At 43.1% G+C, this 22076-nt stretch overlaps 2 protein-coding genes across 2 annotated transcripts; one reads left to right on the plus strand and one right to left on the minus strand.

Moving 5' to 3' along the window:
- The first annotated feature begins 216 nt into the window (after nucleotides 1-216).
- LOC147853966 (uncharacterized) lies at nucleotides 217-1594 on the plus strand. The gene has a single exon (XM_087331955.1). The coding sequence runs from the start codon at nucleotides 245-247 to the stop codon at nucleotides 1592-1594; it is 1350 nt and encodes a 449-aa protein (XP_087188081.1). The 5' UTR covers nucleotides 217-244.
- A 6297-nt stretch (nucleotides 1595-7891) lies between these two features.
- On the minus strand, nucleotides 7892-9822 carry LOC147853967 (uncharacterized). Its single transcript, XM_087332341.1, has 2 exons — nucleotides 8130-9822; nucleotides 7892-8096 (listed from the first exon to the last, which is right to left on the minus strand). Exon 1 carries the CDS (start codon nucleotides 9609-9611, stop codon nucleotides 8184-8186), a length of 1428 nt encoding a protein of 475 aa, XP_087188467.1. The 5' UTR covers nucleotides 9612-9822; the 3' UTR covers nucleotides 7892-8096; nucleotides 8130-8183.
- Nucleotides 9823-22076: the final 12254 nt, after the last annotated feature.

The following is a 22076-nucleotide window of genomic DNA, read 5'->3' on the forward strand; positions in this document are numbered from 1 at the left end:
AAGTCCATTTTTCTCCATCTTGATTGATGAAAGCATTGATCGTACATTGGAAAAACACCTCATTATCTATGTATTGTACTTAAGTGAAGGTGGCAAAGGGGAGCCACATTGTAAATTTGCGCGACTTCTTCCGGTGGAAAATGTGAAAGCTGAAGGTATCTACAAGTCTATCAATGAATTCATTTTGGAGAGCAATTTAGATTTAAAAAAACTTGTGGCTTTTGCAAGTGATGGGGCATCATCTATGATAGGGAAGAACAATGGTGCAATTTCTAAGTTTCAATCCATGATGCCTAATATTTTGGGAGTACATTGCATTGCACATCGTGAAGCACTTGCCATAAAAGATGCATATATAATGTCTCATGCCCATGTGTTTAGCTTCCTTGATGTATTTGCAAATAAAGTATACTCTTGGTTGGGAAAGTCAACTAATAGACACAAGGAACTAAAAGAGATAATGAAACGACATGGTAAGGGTGATTTGAAGGTGCTTAAAATTCACTCCATAAGATGGTTATCTCGAGGCCAAGTAATGGAGAGACTAGTTACACTTATGCCCGCAATTTTAGAACAATGGGAAAAACATGAGAAAAAATGGTACGAGTATGCTACTATATTCCAAGTGCAATTTATGTTGCACCTATTGGCAGATATTCTTGTGGAATTAAATAAATTAAATGAGCAATTCCAAAGGGAATTAATGGATGTAACTATGCTTGGTGTTCACTTGGATTTGATCCATGAGAAACTTCGAAGAAGATATTTATCGTGTGAAACATTTGGCACCGGGTCTATGTTTCTTGCAAGCTTTTTATCGAATGTGAAAGATGGCATACTCATATATATTCGATGTGATAGTGTTACTCATTCACATCCATTGAAGTTTATACCGATTCCAAACCCAAAGGAGGTAGCAAATCGATCAAGAATAATGAGTGGTCTTGATAGTGAGAATGAAGATAATGATTCTAACTTGAATATGTTTAATGGTAATGCGGAAAATGGTAGTTTGGATGAATGCATTAGAATTGGAAAAACTTTTGTCCAACATGTTATTGATGCCTTAAACAATCGTTTCCCGGATGTTACATTTTTCAATGCTGTCAAGTTGTTTAATCCATCTTCATATCCCATTGAGGAAAATGAAAGAGAGAAAAAGACAAAGGAATGGATGCACAAACTTATTGGGAAGTTTAACATTGATAGGCAAATTGTTGACATGAAAAGATGCTTTAATGAACGAGAAGATTTTGTTGGTATACTTGTGAGAATTGCTAAAGGAAGAGGAATGCATGATGCATGGGATATTTGTTGCAAAGCACAATCTTGGTGGCAATTATTTCCGGGTATTATGCAATTGTGGCAACTATGTATGACTATTCCTATTAGTACAGCTGCATGTGAACGAGGCTTTTCACGTCAAAATATCATAAAAAATGATATTAGAAATGGTTTATCTTTGGAAACTTTAGATGCTTTGATGTTTATATCCTTGAATGCTCAAGAGACATCAAACATTTGTTGGAGGGATATATTTAACCTTTGGTTTGAAGAGAAAGAGAGAAGGATAGTATCATTGAACAATGCTTAGTAATAAGTATGAGGAGTCCCGGTATGATAAACATTTTTTTGTGTTTTTTGGGCTTTAAGAAATATATGATGATTAAGTATTCGATTTGTATGATTAATTGTTTGAAGCTTATTGTATCCACTTTGCAAGAATGAATTATGATTATGGATACATATATAGTTTGTACTTTGGCTTAAAAAACATTAACACTTTTTTGGTAAAAAAAAAACATTAACACGATATTTATTTTCTGTATTTCATTATCTTTGCGAGGTAGTTGTGTCTATTTGTGTACCTTCTATAGTAATAAAATGTATAATAATGAAGCATCATATAAAGCTTTTCATTATAAGAAATTTGTATGTCAAATGACATGTTAATTTTTGCACTCTTACGTCATATGACATACATCTTTAAAAAATGCCTGTCAAAAAACTTTAAGACTAACCCGTCAAATTCAGGCCCTGGTCCTAATTGTAATGAACCCTTTTAAATGCTCTTTTCTTAGGAGCTTAACTTTGAATATTATCTTATCATTTTATTCCTATCAGTTTATCACAACTACTAATAATATAAATGATTGATTGTCTTTGACTTGTGCTTTTGTGGTAGGCTAGTAGCTCAAAAAACTACTACATATTGTGCTTCAATGATTGATGCTTCAAGTTTTCTTCTCAACCAAATACACCAACAACAAATATGAGCAGCATGTTGAATGTTGGTGGGAGGCACTTGTACTTCTGCCTTATTGGAATTTGTCAAATCAACAAGAGAAATTTGAAGCCATACATTAAATTGAGACAATTTTTTGATTTGGAGCTTCTAAATGTGAGGCTCATAGCTTGTGTCTTGACGATACTTGGGAATAAGTTGTACTCTTTTCAACGAGCTGCCAAGATTCTACAAAACCTAGAAAATCCCGCTTAATACCATGATAGTGCTAAAGTGATCTAGCATATTTTGCTCGAAATGTTTTCTTTAATTGGTTGTTTTCCTTGTCCTGAAAGTTAGCAATGTTTCAAGATTGAAACACATTATTGTTAAACAACGTGGGTTGTTATGTGATGTGTACTTGATTGGGAAGAGGGGGAGCAAGAAAGGGAAAAAGAAAGAGAGGGAGAGAGAAATATGAACGTATTTTAAGAGAGAGATAGATAGTAGAGAAAGAAGATAGGCCCGGGTTGGGGTTCCTTCTTCTCCTCTAGATTTTTTATTCTTCTTCTTCTCCTTCTTCTCTTGCTTGTTATGTCCCTATTTAATGGCGATCTTAAAACATAGCAAAAACACGATTAGGAAACAAGCTGGGACACAAAACATGCCCATGAATTATATTTAACAAGGTAAGGCTTACAATAGTCCCCAATTGGGACAAACCAACATCCAGAGTTGGGACCAATGTTTGGGGAAAGTTTCTAGCTCCTACCGAAATTTTTCCTACTTCTTATGATCCTAACCAAAATTTAAAATTTTTAACTAGCCACTATCCTACAAGTGAAAATGTCAACTAGAATGTGTTGAATTTTTTTCTTTTAGCGCATACCAAATCAAAATCACATAATTCTGGATCCAACAGAGTTGGGACCAATGTTTGGGGAAAGTTTCTAGCTCCTACCGAAATTTTTCCTACTTCTTATGATCCTAACCAAAATTTAAAATTTTTAACTAGCCACTATCCTACAAGTGAAAATGTCAACTAGAATGTGTTGAATTTTTTTCTTTTAGCGCATACCAAATCAAAATCACATAATTCTGGATCCAAAAGCATATATATATATATACATAGATTGACCCATGCATGATATTCGTAGTATTCGACATCCGTAATATTCGAGAATACGAAATGACCCCAAGAATATTACAGAACCATTCGTTTGTTTATTTATTATTTATTATTTTTAAAAAAATTACATCTATTATATAAAAATATTATTAGTGTGGGGTCCCCTTTTTAATGTCAAGAGAGTAAAAAGTAGGGAAGTAGTGAACCTTTTTTCTTTTTATTAAAAATAAAACAAATACTTTTAATTTTTTCATCTATTATAAGAATATTATTAGTGTTAGGTCCCCTTTTATGGGAAATTTTATGGGAACCTTTTATTTATTCTACATATTTACATATTTTTACTTATTTTTTGCTTTATTAAAAAATAAAACAAATACATTTAAGCTTTATATCTATTCTAAAAATATTATTAGTGTGAGGTCCCCTTTTTAATGTGAGATAAAAATATGAAATTTATGCGTACCTTTTATTTATTTGATTTATTTAGATATTTTTATTTATTTTTTGTTTTATTAAAAGATAAAACAAATCATTTAAGTTTTATATCTATTCTAAAAATATTATTAGTGTGAGGTCCTCGTTTAATAACAGATAAAAATATCAATTTTTGTGGGAGAGTAAAAAGTGGGGAACTAATAAACCTTTTATTTATTATTTATTATAAATAATTTAACTTTTAAGTTTTTCATCTATATTATAAAAATATTATTTAGTGTAAGTCTCCTTTTTAATGTGAAGTTAAACATCCCTATTTAATGTGAAAGTCTCTTTGTTATATGATATATTAAAAAACTAAAAAGTATGAACTCTTTTTTTTTTCACGAATATGTCAATCTATGGTCACAACATAGTGACATCAAACACGTAGTTAGTGAGGATTGAACCTACAACCTCACAAACTACAAGACGTCATGCTCAACCATTTGGATATGAGCATGTATTTGTATATAGCAGAGTATTGTATATTCTAGCACATATACATTCCAGAATATTCTAGAGCCTTTAGTGTATTCTAGAAAATTTATTCTAGGGAAAAGTACCAAGATACCCCTGGAAGTTCGTCTATTTACCAGAATGCCCTTGGAAGTTCCAAATTTACCAAACTACCCCTATGTCCAAAAAATTACACTTTATAAAGTAATTATACACTCAAATCTTTGGTAAATAGTGCTAGTTTGGGTCCATTTCTTCCATCTTTGGTAAATAGGGCTTGTAGATTTGAGTGTATAATTACTCTATAAAATGTAATTTTTTGGACATAGGGGTAGTTTGGTAAATTTGGAACTTCCAGGGGTATCCTGGTACTTTTCCCTTTATTCTATGGTGTATTCTAAATGGGAATATTCTAGAGATTTTATAAATACTTGACATAACCTCCTTGGTCCCTTTCAAGGGATTCAACACCAGTCATTGACATATCAATCTAGTATTCTCGTTTCATGCCATATTGTCTCCTTCGTCGTCTATGTCTTCATGCTCTCCATAACTTCCTAAGTTCATTGTCTCATCACTCACAGCATCTAGAGTTCCTAGCCTCGTCACTTTTAGTTCCACGTTCGTAGCCTTATGGTTCGTAGCCTCATCATCCGTGCTCCATCGTAGTCCGCAGTTGGTGTATCCGTGACAGTTTAGACCTTAGACAAATTTGGAACACAAACCTTTCCAATACAATTGAGTAGAACTCTAGCAATGTAGATTATTCCTTTTGAGGGTGCAATGCTTAATAGCATCTATAATAGATTTGGTTCTTACCCAACATTTTTAAAAGAATTTGTCACGAAGATACTTTCCTCGAAGGTGATCATCATGATCAAGTTGGTAATGAGGTTAATCATGTTAACCTCATGATTACGACATAAGACATTAAGGAAAATATTGACAATCATTAATTTAAACTATCTAATAGAAAATCAAAGTCCTTAATAATAAAAATATTTACAAATCATTAATTTAAACTATCTAATGGATAAGCTTCACCCATTGTGCTATACAACCCATAAGGTTCCATTGGTCACAAATGTTTCAAGGACTACCTGTCTATAGTAACCTGAAAATGATTTCCATATTGGTAGTATTTCCCTTTTTCCTCATGCATTCTAAATCTTAAATAGTTCTATTTGTGAACTATGTACTAATATTGAGCAAAAGAAATCTACCTACTCCCAAATGACTCAAGTAATTTAAATCAAGGAAATTGTAGCACATGTTCTTGAGGTGTGCTTAAGCCTTGTTGACAAACATGTTTGACCTTATAGGGGGCTGCCAAAAGGTGCAAATAGATTTCTATAATAATTCAAAATAACCATGAAATCATCAAAATTTATAAGGGATAGAGAAGAGGTTTAGTTTTATTTGAGAAAGACCAATCCATAATCCTCACTCAAATGCCCAAACTAAATTATAATAATTGACATTGAAACATCATTGCCATACAATTCTAATTTGATGAATTCAGAATACTTTATTCAAAGAACAATAGTTAAAACATAGTTGCCAATGTTCATCGTATTTCACATCTCATTGAACTGACTATGAATGTGTCATACTCTAAGCAATGTGTCCATTCTTAAGTAAAATCCTCATGTTGAGGCCCAACAACTACAAGTAGAATGACACTATTTGGAGGACAATAGATAATAATTTATGGACCATCATTAAGTGTGGTAGGGTATTGATCTACAGATAAAGAAATGTATTAATCTCAAACTACTTGTTGGATTTCTTCATTTTGTACTTATCTTCCTTGCTACCAAAGTTCCTTGGTACCGAAGAAGAAGAAGAGCTTTTCCAACAACTTCTGGTTCCATTTTTAGAGGGGATCGTCTTGTCCTCCTCCACATGGCTTTGTGCTAAACTTGGCACCTTGACTACACGGACCTATTTTGTGTATCCAACAAATTTCATCATGATAATGAACCATGCCAATATGTGAAAGATTTTTAACACTTAGGAAATCGCGCCGTAGGTTCAAAGTTCCATTGTGGAAATCAATGTGGGATGTTCCATCCCCAATGAGGAATTATGAAATACTGTAGATAGTTAAAATTATCCACCTATGCTTGCAGAAGAGAAACATCAAGCCCTCCAATCATGCGAAGGTGATGTGGTCATTTACACAACAATGACCTTCAAAGATGTGCACATTCAAATAGTGGGTCAAGATAAAACCACCACTACGATGAATAATTGCCTAGATGATGATGTTCAAGACCTAGACAACCACCATGCCACCACCTACCACCCTTGCTTCACAGCTTCCCACATCGATCATCATCTATTTTACACCCATCTTCCACTATGATAGATTATTGGTTTATCAATCTCCACCATGGCAGAAGTCGCTATATCTCACACCCCCTCATAGTGGAGTCAATACAGCCCCTTCTGATATCATATGACTCACCGAATATATGGCTAAAACATGAGAACCAATATGAGCCTTAAATTTTGTGATTGTTCCATTTCTAAGAAAGGCCATTCATCTTGGCCTGATCATTCATGTACTATCCAAAAATCATGTACTCACAACTTTACATTGATTAAGTCCATATGTGGTGTAGTGCCAACTTGCCGCCATCGCTAGGATGGTACAATGAATTTCAGAACTCACTAATAAAATCGCTCAATGCTCTATTGTAGCAATGCACACATCACTTTGACGATAGTGACTTTTGCAAAGAATTGGTCGTGAATCTATCAATCAAACATACTATGTTTCCTCGCCATTAATGATGGCCCTATTTTTTCCAAGGTAAATGATGTTCCACACCATCCCCTTTAACTGTTCAGCTTTTGTATCTCTTCCCCAAGCCCAGGTTAGTACTACCACCACATTAAAATTGTTAGTTCAATGGCAATTGATGAAATGATTGACTTTTCGAGAACAAAGATTTGGCATTGAAATGTCATTGAAGGTATCGAATCCCAACCGCTCTAAAATCCATCTTCAAAATGATTCACACCCCAATTTGGAGTTATAATAAAACCCTGGTCTTGATGTCGAAGGCGACAAGAAGAATTTTGACTAAGATTCTTTGGAAAATTTCTAATTCTTCTTCGGAATCATTCATTCCCAACTTGTTTAGAAAATCAAAAACATCCCTTGGGAAATTTTCCCAGCTGGACTTGGAAAATAGAAAACCTCTGTCAGAATTTAGAAAGACCCTGCTTAGATGTTCTACCATGACAATTTGGTTTTGGTGACAAGATTCAAAAGGAAGCTTAATAAAAGTAAATTATAGTTTGGGGCTTGAGGACTTGCTTTTAGAAGATAAGAGCATACGCACATATTCCATTGAGGATTCCCTTGCTTGGTTTTTGTGTCTTGAGCAATTGCTGTTGCAGCTCTTTGATTCCTTCACACTTGTGCTAGACATCTTCTATTCACTCGCATGGAGGATCACCTTCTTGACTACCTCTGCCATTTCTCCTTCATGCGTGGGTGGAATAAGACATTCATACTTTTCTGCAATTGAGCATGCTTCACTTCAAGTTGAGCACATTATAATTTTTAACACACACACACACACAGAGAATTGGACTGATGGACAAAGTTGCAGTTCATTATTAGATAAAGACTTGCTTGCATAAAACAACCAATGTTCGTAAGTGAATATGAAGTCAATGGCATAAATAGAAATTGATAGATAGATTTTCAGGGTAGGGCATAGTCCCATCCATATTATCTCACTATTACATGTGAAATGGAATATATATATATATATGTATGTATATATATGTGTGTGTGTGTGTATATACAGACAGACAGACAAGACACAAATACAGATAAGCTACAAGTGTACATTGCTTTTACAATGTGTAGAATCATCATCCTTGATTGAGGAGAGCCTCAAGTTTGCCTTGCTCAACCAAGGTGGAGATCTTTTCTACCCCACCAATGTATCTCCCCCTGATGAAGAGCCTGGGTACTGTGACCACCTTCTGCAAGAGCTCCCTCAGCTCATTCCTATATTCCAGGTGCACAGATACATCTCTCTCCTCCAACACCACACCTGATGATCCAACTCTGTACCTCTCTATAATACCTCTCACTTTGATGCAATCTTCATATGCCTTTCTCATTCCCCTCATGCTCGTAGTATACAGCACAACTCTTCCCTCACCTCCTGGTGGACATATTATCTCAAAATCCTCATAACCTATGAGGTCACTCACATTACTTCTGGTAATGAATCTCTCTGAGACTAGTGATTTCTGCGAGTCTACTAAGTAGCTTCTTTTGTCTCCGAGTAGATCCGATTTAAGATGACCTTGTTTGATGGAGATATCTTCAAGTAAGCTATATTCGTTATTCTCAGAATTCACAACCTTTTTTTTTACTTCTTCTGGCTCTAGCCGATCCTCTTGGACATTGAGTGTTGATATCTTCATAGATACCTGATTACCTGCTTCACTGATCATATGATCTGCACTGGTCTTGTTGGTATAGGATCCCAAGTATTCCACATCAAAGTCACCATTGTTGGGGTTGTTCTTTCGTGCCATGGATACCTTGCCCATGAGATCAACACTACCGTGGCTATCAAGGACACCTACACCCTTCTTATGAATAGTGCTTAGTCTATGTTCCACCTTAGTGATATTACTGCCCTTTCTTGTGTTTTGATCCTGTACACCCTTCTTCACTTCCACATGCTTTTCCTTTCCTTGTTGGAAGGACCCAGCCGCGTCAAGCTCTTCAAGTGTATGGATGATCATGGATTTGTCAAATGGTTTCGTCCCATGTCGTCTCTTCGACGAATGTTTCACCTTTGTATGACCCGTCTCTTCTTTGCGATTGTGATTGCCGTTATCGTCATCGTCCTCATCCAAGCCTTTCATGACTTCATGGATATCAATGGAGTCAGATGGAGCATACTTACCTGAATGAAGGTCCTGATGAGGTTTTAGGGTTTCCAAAACACCAGAGACCTCAAGCCAAGATTGAGGGCCACGAGTTTCCAGGAGGTTGAGCTGGGAGAGCACATCACGGGGACTCCTGCTAGATAGGCCATGCCTTGTAGCACTGACATTCTCGCCATGTCCATGTGAGATTGGTTCATCGTCGCGTTCTTCGCCTGCTGGTGAGTGTTGAGGAGATATGGCGGAATTGATGGATGCGAGGGCAACCAGGTGATCGAGTTCATCCGCGAGGAGGAGGAGGGGGGATGCAGGAGGAACCCCCACTGCCACTGCCGGAGATTTGACTTCTTGCGGGCCCATCATCATAACCTCGGTGGAGGAGGCACAGCCCATGTCTGAATCACTGACATCCCTTCTTGCCTCCGAAAGTGTGGCTATTATGTAGTAGAAGTGTTACTACAGGAGACCAGAAGACGCCATTCATATTGCCCATCAAATCAATCATGCAGGAAAGAGAGAGATTAGGTTAGGTTAGGTTAGGTTAGGTTAGGTTAGATTAGGTTAAAGATAGACGGATGGATGGATGGATGGATGGGGTCCCCCCCACCCAATCATCATCCTCATCCTCATCCTCTTCATTCATTCATTCATCCTCATCTTCCATTGCATTCCATTCATTATCTTGACTCTTTCTAGTCATTATCTACATTTCAAAGGCTCCCTCATAATTTTAATAGTTTTCTTGAACATCCCCCAAGTGCTCAAAAGTATGTATGTACACTCTCGGATTTACGCTCAGCAAGTGCCAAACTTGATGAATGGGGGAGTGGCCATCTATGTGTCTTCGAAGTTAGCATCAATAATGTCATTGGTTAGGGTGTCATTCATTAGGTGAGGTCTCGACATCCATGTTCTAGAAGAGAGCTTCCGGGGAAACTGCCCAAAAGTATTCTTGAGGTGGCTTAGCAACATCGACTTGCAACAACATCATTTACACCTCTGAGATCAATACAAACAATGTCCTCGATTTGGGTGTCATTGGTCACAGCATCCTTGATGTTGGCAAAGAAAGCCCCATGGGCATTTGCAATGTCATCATTAACATAACCTTCATTAAACATGCTTCCATCATTTCAAACATCAATCACAATCAGAAGAATCGTGATATGCATTTATAAGAAATATTTATACATGAATAACATATCCTAGTTTAGCACATGTATGGTCAAGTCCCAAAAATATCATTAGACTTAATACACACAAACACCATGACACGACGGAGCCAAAACAAGGGGCAAAAGAGTCTGAATATTGGGACTGTTGAGCGGCAAGCTCAACTGGAGCCGGATCGGCTGAATAAGCCTGAGCCGGCAAGCGAGACGGATCGATAAGCTGTGAGCAACCGAGCCGGCAAGCAACAGAGTTGGTGAGCTGGGGAGCCGGTTAGCCGGATCCAATCGGTAACCGGAAGCCTAGTATTAGTTTAGACTACTAGGCAATTATAGTCTCGTAGTAAGTGTCAAATGCTCGTGTGAGCATTGAAGTACGCGGTACTTCTGTCAGTCCCACGAGGACTTGTATAAATAATGCTACTAAGCATAGTTGTATAAACAGAGTGTTTTTATTGTTTTTGAATATAGAGTTGAACTTTTGCTCTCTTTGTCTCTCCCGTGTACTCTGTGTGTTCCCAACCTTCTCTATTTTCTAACGCTTCCGCAAGTAATCGTTTACATGGTATCAGAGTGAGGTTGAGAACCTCCTCTGCAACCGACAAACGCTTGAAAGCAAACCCTAACAGATCGTAAAACAACAGACAGAGAAGTGATGGATAGAGGGATGGCTAGCTCGCTCCCTGTGGAGAAACTCGACAGATCCAACTATGCATCTTGGTCGTATAAGATGCACCAGTACCTGCTTGGGCATGGCTATTGGAGTTTCGTCGAAGGAGCCAACGAAACAACACCTGATGCGGCACATAAGGACTTCCCAGTGTGGGAACAATCGGCAAGCAGAGTGATGTACTACTTCGCGTCCAGTGTCGGAGACCAGTTGCTGAGCCACATCCGAGACGCCAAGATGCCGAAGGAGGCTTGGGGGAACCTGAAGAAGGTTTTCGCTGCGAGCACTACAGCCCAGAAGCTGCAACTCCGACAGGAGTTGAGCAATGTCCGATAGAAGGACATGTCGGTGGTGGATTACACGGCCCAGATCAAAGAGATATGTGACTCGCTTGCCTCTATCAACGTTACTATAGAGGAAGACGAGATGGTACAGGTCTGTCTTGGGGGCCTGGCGTCTAAGTTCAGAGCGTTCCGAACGGCGGTGTGTACAAGGGAGAATACGCCGTCATTTTTCGACTTACAGTCGATGCTCCTTGTAGAGGAGAACCACGCCGGTGCGTCAACTAGCGCACCCATTGACAGCCGGATGATGTACACGGAAGCGGATCGGTCCCGTGGGCGTGGTGGATGAGGCGGGTCGGCATGCAATGGAAGCGGCCGGCAAGACCAGGAACAAAGGCACAGAGAACGTGCCGACAGCAGTTCCAGACCCTCCGGGAGTAGGGGGAGTCATGACGGCACCGGAAGACGGCAAGAGAAGACTGCAACAGAGAGAGCGAGTGCTGGAGAAAATGTGCCGATTTGGACAAATCCGGATCCGGCAAGGATGGCAAGGATGGCCGGCTCGCACTACGCGAAGGGATCGGGAGGATCCAAGAACGGTAACGGGCCAGCCTTGGTGATGAAGCACGAGGCAAACTCGATGAAGAAGACCACTTCCAAATCAGAGGAAGTGTGGTATGTTGATTTCGGTACCTCGAACCACATGATGAACCACAAAGAGTGGTTCTCCTTTTTGGAGAATTTAACCGGATCAACCAGGAGTAGTCAAAACCGGAGACGACATTCCTCACCCAATTGTGCACATCGGAGAAGTCCCTTTGAGCCACGTCGGACAGAAGGGGAAGTTGATGAACGTATTACACGTTCCGACAATCACGAAGAACCTAGTGTCGGTCGGACAGATCGTCGACCAAGGGATGCAGGTGCGGTTTACGCACCTCAGGTGCTTCATCGAGGAAGAGGGCCAGATTATTGCGCAAGGGCGCAGAGACGGGAGGATGTTTATCCTCAACACCAATGACGTCGACACCGCTCTGTTTGCAAAAGGACAGAAGGTCGAATCGGACATCGACCTGTGGCACAAGCGGATAGGCCACGTCAATTACCGGAGGCTTCAAGACTTGCAAACGAAACAAGTTGTTTTTGGTTTGCCGAAGTTTAGCGGCCGGAAGGCCCAAGTATGTGAAGCCTGCCAACTCGGGAAGCAACACTGGCTTCCATTCCCCACCGAACATAACCGGAGGTGGAACAAGCTCGACCTTATCCATTCGGATGTGTGGGGACCGACACAGAATGTTAGTCTTGGCGGGAGTCGATATTTCGTCTCCTTCATCGACGACTATACGCGACACACATGGATCTACCTCATTGAGCAGAAGAGTGAAGTCTTTGAGTGTTTCCGGAGTCTCCAAAGCATGGTGGAACGGGAATCGAAGAGGAAGATCAAATGCCTGTGGTCGGATGGCGGGAAAAAATACTTTTCCGGCCAATTCAACAGTTATCTGCAGCAAACGGGAATTCGGCGAGAGTTCAGCTGCAGATACACACCGCAACAGAACGGTGTTGCCGAGAGGAAGAACCGATCGCTTATTGATGCGACAAGGGCAATGCTGGAGGAGAAGAGCATGCCCAAATTCTACTGGGCGGAGGCAGTCCAAACGGTTGTCTACATCCAGAACCGGATCGGTGACAAGGTGTTAGCTCACGAGCTGTATTTCGGGCGGAAGCTGAATTTGAGACACCTTAAGATCTTCGGTAGCATTGCATATGTGCATGTACCGGAAGAGAAGCGGAGGAAGCTGGATGCAAAATCGGAAAAATGCATCCTAATCAGCTATGGTCAAGAGCAGAAGGGTTATAAGTGTTATAAACCCCGGATAAAGCAAGTCTGAGTTAGTCGAGATGTCGAACTCAATGAATCGGCATCATGGTACTCCTTAATGGCTCCGACTTCCGAATCCGACTTGGTGCCGGTGGATGAGGCTAGTGAGCCTGAACCGGCCCAGGTAGAGGATGATGAAGCATGGACTCAGGATGAGAGTCCTGAATCATTCCTGTTGAGCGGGCCAAACGAGAGACTGAGTCAATCTGACCAGTGCGATGAGGAATCGACGAGTAGTGGAGACTCTGTTGTGCACTCCCCGCACAAGGAACCGAGGCGACGGTTCACGCACAAAGAGAAGGGGAAGAAGAAGATGCCAGAATTTGAAACCGGAAACAATGAGTCGGATCGGTGTGCATCCGACTTCGGCAAGGAGAAAGGCGGATCTTCGGCAACGAAGACCGAACCAGCCAAGAAGGGCCTCAAACTGGGTAACAGTGAGTTACGTCGGTCCACCTGCCAAAAGGATCCTGTCAAGCGGTATGGGTACAATGAGTACATGGCGCATCACTATGCGTACATGACTAAGGTGGCGGAAGTGCGTGAGCCAGGGAGCTACGCAGAAGCGGCAAAGGACGGAAATTGGCGTGCCGATATGGATGAAGAAATGTGGGCACTCGCTGCCAACGAGACATGGGACCTGGTTGACCCTCCTCGTCACTGTAAACCGATTGGATGCAAGTGGGTGTACAAAGTAAAGTACAACGCCGACGGTTCAGTTAACCGGTACAAGGCCCGGTTATTGGCGAAGGGATATGCGCAGACCCACGGAATCGACTACGACAAGACCTTCACTCCTGTAGCGAAGATGACGACGGTTTGTGTGGTGCTGGCAGTTGCTACGGCAAGGGGATGGCATCTTCATCAGATGGATGTGAAGAATGCATTTCTTCAAGGTGATCTTGAAGAAGAAGTCTTTATGACTCAGCCTCCCGGTTTTGAATCGGAGATGAACAAGTCAGCGGTATGCCGACTGAAGAAGTCGTTGTACGGCCTGAAGCAAGCCCCTCGAGCTTGGAATGCGAAGATCATGCACCGGTTGCGTAAGATGGGGTTTGTGGCCTCCAAATCGGACTCTTCATTGTTCATCCGGCAAGGCTCAGCTGGTCCGGTATATATATTGCTGTATGTTGATGATCTCGTCATCACCGGACCGAGTGTTCCAGAAATCAACTGCGTCAAGTCCCAGTTGTCGGACGCATTTGAGATGAAGGATCTGGGGGATCTTCATTATTTTCTAGGGATCGAGGTGATCTGAACCCTCGACGGCATATTACTCTTGCAACGACATTATGTCTTGAATATGTTGTACAAGTTCGGCATGACAGAATGCCGACCTGTCTCCACACCCTTGGACCGGAACCAGAAGCTTCGTCCCAACTCCGGACCGGCTTGCAACGAGCAACGGTTCCGACAAATTTTCGGAAGCCTTATTTACTTGACTATCACGCGACCCGACATCAGCTATCCAGTCGGAATGATAAGTTAGTTCTTGCAGATCCCGACCGTGGAGCACCTTCAGTGCGCGCAACGGATACTGCGATATGTAAGCGGCACGAAGGACCGAGGCCTATTATACCGGCGCGGTATACCCAAAGAGTTGGTCGGTTACACAGATGCCGACTGGGCTGGCGATGCATCAGATCGCCGATCAACCTCCAGTTACATGTTTTCCCTAGGTAGCGCGACTGTTGCGTGGAGCAACAAAAAGGAGCCAACAGTTGCTCTGTCGAGCATTAAGACTGAGTATCGGGGTGCTACCATTGCCACCTGTGAAGCCATTTGGTTACGGCGACTGTTGCAAGACCTATGGATCGAGGTACTGACCCCGATTTTGTTCTACTGCGACAACATAAGCAGAATGCAACTCGCCAAGAACCCCGTATTCCATGCTCGCACAAAACACATAGAAGTGCACTATCACTTCGTGCGTGAGTATGTCCTGAGCGGTGAGGTTGAACTTCGGTATGTTCACACGGATCAACAAGTTGCCGACATCTTCACCAAACCACTTGGATCGGACAAGTTGCAGTACTTCACCGAAATGCTTGGTGTTCAGCATCTCGATGTGCCACACTTGAGGGGGAGAACGAGCAAAGACACCGGAACGGGCAAAGGCAAAGAGACTGTTGATTGCGCCGGTGAGGGAAGAACAGAAGGCGGCAGAGTCAAGAAGGACAGCGCCGACCGAAGGAAGAAGGCCAAGACCCGGACATGGTCCGATGTGGTGAAGGGCTTGGAACCAGAAGACGAATCGGGAGCAACCGATTTGGACAAGAGCTGGAACGAATTGGAGACAGTCGATTCGACTCCAAAGACAGATTTGGAAGAACCGGATCAATTCAAGGCCAAGCAGACACGGATGTAGCAGAAGTCGATGCCATCGTGGAGGAACCGACGGATCGATAAGCGTCGGAGTCATAGCAGCGAAGGAGTTGAGAGGGGCCTATTGAGTAGACATACCGACCGAGAAGGTCGAGGCGCGCAGAACAAGAGGGGTCACGACAAACGGGACCGGACCGAACGAGGAGCGCGAGCAAGATGAAGCGACGCCAAGAGAAGTCGGTTGGAAGAACCAGCTGCCACAGAGACTGACACTAAGATCCAACCTCAAGTTGAGCATGAGGGGGAGTGTTGAGCGGCAAGCTCAACTGGAGCCGGATCGGTTGAATAAGCCTGAGCCAGCAAGCGAGACGGATCGGTAAGCTGTGAGCAACCGAGCCGGCAAGCAACAGAGCCGATGAGCTGGGGAGCCGGTTAGCCGGATCCAATCGGTAACTGGAATTGTGTTCCCTACCTTCTCTATTTTCTAACGCTTCTGCAAGTACTCGTTTACAGGGACAAAACCAAAATGTGAGTTGGGACCAGTTGGGACATCACCACTATGATCCGAGGGGGAGAGATCACTAAACATCAACTTTTGAAAATGAGAATGAGCAAATCAATAATCCTTTCCACCCCCTCTCCTTATGTAAGGCCATATATGGTTGTTGGGACTAGTCGTTGGGCTAGTCATTGGGCCCCAACATTGGGACAAACCATGGTGGCATGACTTTTGGGACTAGGATTGTGTTGAGTAAACAAGCTCAATCGGATCCGGTGTCGTAGTGTATTTCGTACACTACGTGAAAAAGTAAAAATAATATAACCGATTTAATTACATATAAATAAATAAAGTAAGAATATCAAGATATTTATCACGTGCATAGGGCAAGATTCGAACCTTGTACCTCCACGTAGCCAAACCTCAACTTTACCATTATGCTACCTTATCTTTAGTGTTCTATAAATAGATTTAATAACTATAACTGCTTTATTTGCGCCTACCTTTATTAAAAGGTAAATCATGCATTTTTAGAGTGCGTGAATATTTAATAGAAAAAAAACGCAAGCAACTAAAAAGTGACTCATGCACATCTAGCGTGCATGAGCACTATATTTAGCAAATAAAAGCAAGGATTAGAAAAGCATCACATGCACATTTAGTGTGCATGAACATATTAGAAAAAAGCATGTAGCTATGCTTAGTCTCTCCCATCACTACATAAGGATGGGGAGCACAATGTAATAGGTGTGTGAAATATTTGGAAATTGGATATATTTCCGAAAACACCAACTGATTAATATACTCGTGGGATTCACGAAATTTCTATCTCTCTTTCTAATAATCTATCCATTACTAGCCTCATCTCATATTCTTCTTTCTCCTAGTCCAAAACCCCAGTGGTTCCCACCCGACTCACGCAAACGATCCGGAGCCGAAAGGCACGACACCGGATCGGCTGAACAAGCCAGAGCCAGATTGGAGTCCGGAACGAAGAATCGGATTGGTGTCCGGATGATATCTAGAACCAGAAGCCGGGTCGGATTGGAACCGGTAGGCTGTTAGAGGCCTAGGAATCTAGCCTAGTATGTAGGCATACTTTTAGGAGTTAGTGTCAGTCATGAGCATTGAAGTACTTGTCAGTACTTCTATTAGTCCTTTTAAGGATTAGTATAAAAGTGCTCACTGAGCACATTGTATGTACAAAGCATTATTATTTTGAATTGAGTTTTACTGTTCTCCTCTCTCTGTCTCTCCCGCTCCCTATCTATGTGATTCAAGCTTCCATTCAACCTGTGTGTATTTTCTGTTGCTATCTGGATAAACTGGTTTGTCAAAGCTTCCGCATATTAACTTTGACATGGTATCAAAGCGCGAGGGTTGAGAACCTCTGCTACCGACAAACGATTTTAAAAGACAAACCCTAACTTCCGGAAAAGCACAAACCGAAAAGAAGGAAGATATGGACAGAAGTATGGCGAGCTCGCTTCCAACAGAAAAGCTCGACCAGAGCAATTATGCGTCCTGGTCGTATAAAATGCACTAGTGCCTGCTGGGGCATGGATACTGGAGCTACGTGGAAGGAGCAAATGTAGCAGCACCAGATTCGGCACACAAGGACTTCCCATCATGGGAACAAGGAGCAAGCAGAGTATTGTACTGTCTCCCATCCTATGTGCACGACCAAATGCTTGGCAACATCAAGGATGCAAAAACGCCGAAAGAGGCCTGGGAAAATCTCCGGAAGATTTTCGCCGCAAGTACCATGGCTCGGAAGTTCCAGCTTCGACAAGAGCTCAATAGTATCCGACAACGGGACATGTCGGTAATCGACTACACCACCAAGTAGGGATCGGCAACGGTTCGGTTTAGGCTTAGCCAGTTTGGCCTGATCCAAGCCAAACCGGCTAAGCCTAAACCGTTTACAGGATCTCAAACCTGAGCCGAGCCGAGCCGAGCCGGTTCACAAACCGGTTTAGGCTAAACCGGTTTATGCTAAACCAGTTTGTGAACCGGCTTGGTAAACGGCTTGGAAACCGGTTTCCAAACCGGCTTGGAAACCGGTTTAGAAACCTCCGTCTCTCTCTCTCTCTCTCTCTCTCCCTACCTCCCTCTCTCTCTCTCCCAGATGATCCCTCCCACTCTCTCTCACGTCTGTGGTCTCGACTCTCTCTCCATCTCCCTCTCTCTCCCCTCTATGTAAATCCTCTCTCTCTCCCCTCTATGTAGTTCCTCTCTCTCTCTCTCTCTCCCCTCTATGTAGTTCATCTCTCTCTCTCTCTCCCCTCTGTGTAGTCTCTCTCTCTCTCCCCTCTATGTAGTTCCTCTCTCTCTCTCTCTCTCTCTCCCCTCTGTGTAGTCTCTCTGTCTCTCCCCTCTATGTAGTTCCTCTCTCTCTCTCTCCCTCTCCTTATATGTTGTCTCCCTCCCTCTCTCTCTCTCTCCTCGTTTGTGTAGTCTCTCTCTCTCCTTATATGTTGTCTCCCTCCCTCTCTCTCTCTCTCTCCTTATATGTTGTCTCCCTCCCTCTCTCTCTCTCTCCTCGTCTATGTAGTTCTCCCTCCCTTACTCTCTCTCTCTCTTTCCCCTTGTCTGTTGTCTCTCTCCCCCTCTCTAAAGTTTATAAACGGCTTAAACGGTTTATCCGGCTTAGCCGGCTTGAGCCGGTTTGGCGAGGCTCAAGCCAAGCCGAGCCGAGCTCAAACCGTTAAGGCAAGTTCAAGCCTAAACCGAGCCGAGCCGAGCCGCTAAGCCGCTAAGCCGTTTTCAAGCCGGCTAAGCCAAACGGTTTAGGCTTGAGCCGAGCCGTTGCCGATCCCTACCACCAAGATCAAGAAGATCTATGATGCGTTCGGCTCCATCAACGTGACGGTGGACGAGGACGAGATGGTCCAGATCACTCTTGGTGGTCTAGCACAATGGTACGAGCCAATCCTGATGGTGATTTGCACCCGGAAGACACCATCGTCCTTCTTCGACTTGCAATCGATGCTAATGGTCGAAGAAAACCATGTGAGTGGGTCGAGGACCACTCAATCAGACAGGCAAATGTTGTACACAGAGGCGGATTGGTCCAGTGGGCGCGGAGGACGAGGTGGGTTAGCAAGCAGTAGCGGCAACCAGCAAGAGCAGAACCGAAGGCACAAAGATAGTGCTGACAGCAGTTCCAAACCCTCCACAAGCAGAGGGAGTCAAAGTGGTGCCGAAAACCGGCAAGGCAAAGTCGACACAGAATGGTGTTATTGTGGCAAGAAGGGCCACCGGGAAAGCGAGTGCTGGAAGAAACGAGCCGATTCGGATAAATCCGGATCCGACAAGGTCGGACAAGGGAACCAACAAAGCTCGCACTACGTAGAAGGATCGAAAGGATCTGGAACCGGTAAGACCGGAAAAGGGCTAGCCTTTGTGGAGAAGCACGAGGCGAACTCAATGAAGAAGACCACTTCCAGATCAGAGGAACTGTGGTACATTGACTCCGGAGCATCAAACCACATGGTGTGCCATGAAGAGTGGTTCTCATTTATGGAAATGCCAGAGCAATCGGAAGTTGTTGAAACCGGAGACGACACTCCTCACCCGATTGTGCATGTCGGAGAAGTCCCTCTAAGCCATGTCGGACAAAAGGTAAAGTTGATAAACGTACTACATGTTCCGACAATCACAAAGAACCTGGTGTAAGTCAAACAAATTGTCGACCAAGGGATGCAGGTGCGGTTTACACACCTCGGGTGCTTCAATCGAGGAAGAAGGACACCAACGACGCCAGCATCGCTATGCTCGCAAAAGGACAGAAGATTGAATTAGATATCGACCTATGGCACAAGTGGATTGGCCACGTCAACTATTAGAGGCTTCAAGACTTTCAATCGAAACATGTTGTTTTTGGATTGCCGAAATTTAGTAGCCAGAAGGCCCAAATATGTGAAGCCTACCAACTCGGGAAGCAACATCGGCTTTCGTTCCCCACCAAAAGAAGCTGGAACCATAACAAGCTCGATCTAATACATTGGGATGTATGGGAACCGGCACATAACGTTAGTCTTGGTGGGAGCCGATATTTCGTCTCCTTCATCGACGACTACAACCGACACACATGAATCTACCTCATCGAGAAGAAAAGCGAAGTTTTCGATTGTTTCCGAAACTTGTAGAGTTTAGTCGAACGGGAAACGGAAAGGAATCTATCAAGTGCCTACGGTTGGATGGCAGAAAAGAATACTTTTCCAACCAATTCAGCAATTATCTGCAACAAATGGGAATTCGAAGAGAATTTAGTTGCAGATACACACCGGAACAAAACGGTGTGGCCGAAAGGAAGAAAGTTGAACCCAAAGTCAGATAAGTGCATCCTTGTCGTCTACTCACATGCGCAAAGGGGTTATAAGTGCTATAACCCCCAAACAAAACAAGTTCGAGTGAGCCCAGATGTCGAATTTGATGAGTCGGCATCATGGTACTCTCTACCGGCTCCGACCCGATTCCGGAGGATGAGGATAGTGAGCCCGGAACGATCTTTGTAGAAGATGAAGAAGGATTCGGTACTCTAGATGAGAGTCCGATTTCAATTTTGCTGAGTGGGACAACCGAGCGACTGAGTCGGAATGACCAGTCCGATGACGAGCTGGCACGTAGTGGAGACTCGGTCGTGCGCTCCCCACGCAAGGAATCGAGGGGAAGGGGAAGAAGAACAACGGACGGTTTACACGCAAGGAGACGGGGAAGAAGAAGATGTTGGAATACACCACCGATAGAGATGAGTCGGATCGGAGCGTATCCGACTCCGGAAAGAACGAAGACGGACCTTCGGAAACGAAGTCTGAGCTGGCCAAGAGGGCCTGGCCTGGCAATCGGTGAAGGCGAAGTTACGCCGATCCACCTGCCAGGAAAACCCCGTAAAAAGGTATGGATACAATGAGTATATGGTGCATCATTATGTGTACATGGTGAAGGTGGCAGTCAACTACGATGAGACATTCGTGCCGGTCGCAAAGATGACGATCGTCCGTGTCTTGCTTGCGGTGCCAGCGGTGAAGGGGTGGCATCTACATCAAATGGATGTGAAAAACGTGTTCCTACAAGGTGATCTTTAGGAATAGGTGTTTATGATTCAGCCCCCCGGATTTCAGTCCAGAGTGAACACCTCGGCTGTATGCCGATTGAAGAAGCCCCTCTACGGACTCAAGCAAGCCCCGCGTGCTTGGAATGCAAAGATCACGCAAAGACTGTGTCGGATGAGGTTTGCTCCATCAAAATCAGACTCTTCTCTCTTCATTCGGCAAGGTCGAAACGGGAGGATTAGTATTTAACTTTATGTTGATGATTTAGTCATCACCGACGCCGACCTAGATGAAATCGATCGCGTCAAGTCTGACCTCACGGCATCATTTGACATGAAGGATCTTGGGGACGTTCATTACTTCCTCAGAATCGAAGTGATCTACACTCCGAAGGGCATACTGATCAGTCAACGACATTATGTGCTGAGTATGCTCTTCAAATTTGGTATGACGGCATGAAAATCTGTCTCGATCCTTTGGACCAGAATGTGAAGCTTCGCCTCGACTCCGAAATGGCATGCGACCTAAAATGTTTTCGATAAATAGTCGGAAGCCTTATCTATTTGGCCATCACTCGCCTAGACCTCAGTTATCCGGTCGAATTGATCAGTATATTTATGACGCATCCAACGGTGGAGCACCTTTAGTGCATGCACCAAATCCTGCGATATGTCAACGGCACTAAGGACCAGGGGTTGCTATATCGGGCTAGTGTAGCCAAACAACTTGTCGGCTATATGGATGTCGATTGGGCCGGAAATGCCGGCTACTGCAGGTCTACATCCGGATATATGTTTTCACTTGGAAACACCACGGTCACTTGGAGCAGTAAGAAACAGCCGACAGTAGCACTGTCGAGCACCGAGGCCAAGTGTTATGTACACATAACATTGGTGAGGGTAGGTCACAAATATTTACAATTGTGAAGGGTATGTTCACTAATGTTAAAAAAGGGCCTAATGTGATTGGATA

This window comes from Azolla caroliniana, unplaced genomic scaffold (genome assembly GCF_043228905.1).
Source record: "Azolla caroliniana isolate FFs.n. ecotype wild unplaced genomic scaffold, voAzoCaro1.0.p SCAF_16, whole genome shotgun sequence".
NCBI classification, from domain to species: Eukaryota; Viridiplantae; Streptophyta; class Polypodiopsida; order Salviniales; family Salviniaceae; genus Azolla; species Azolla caroliniana.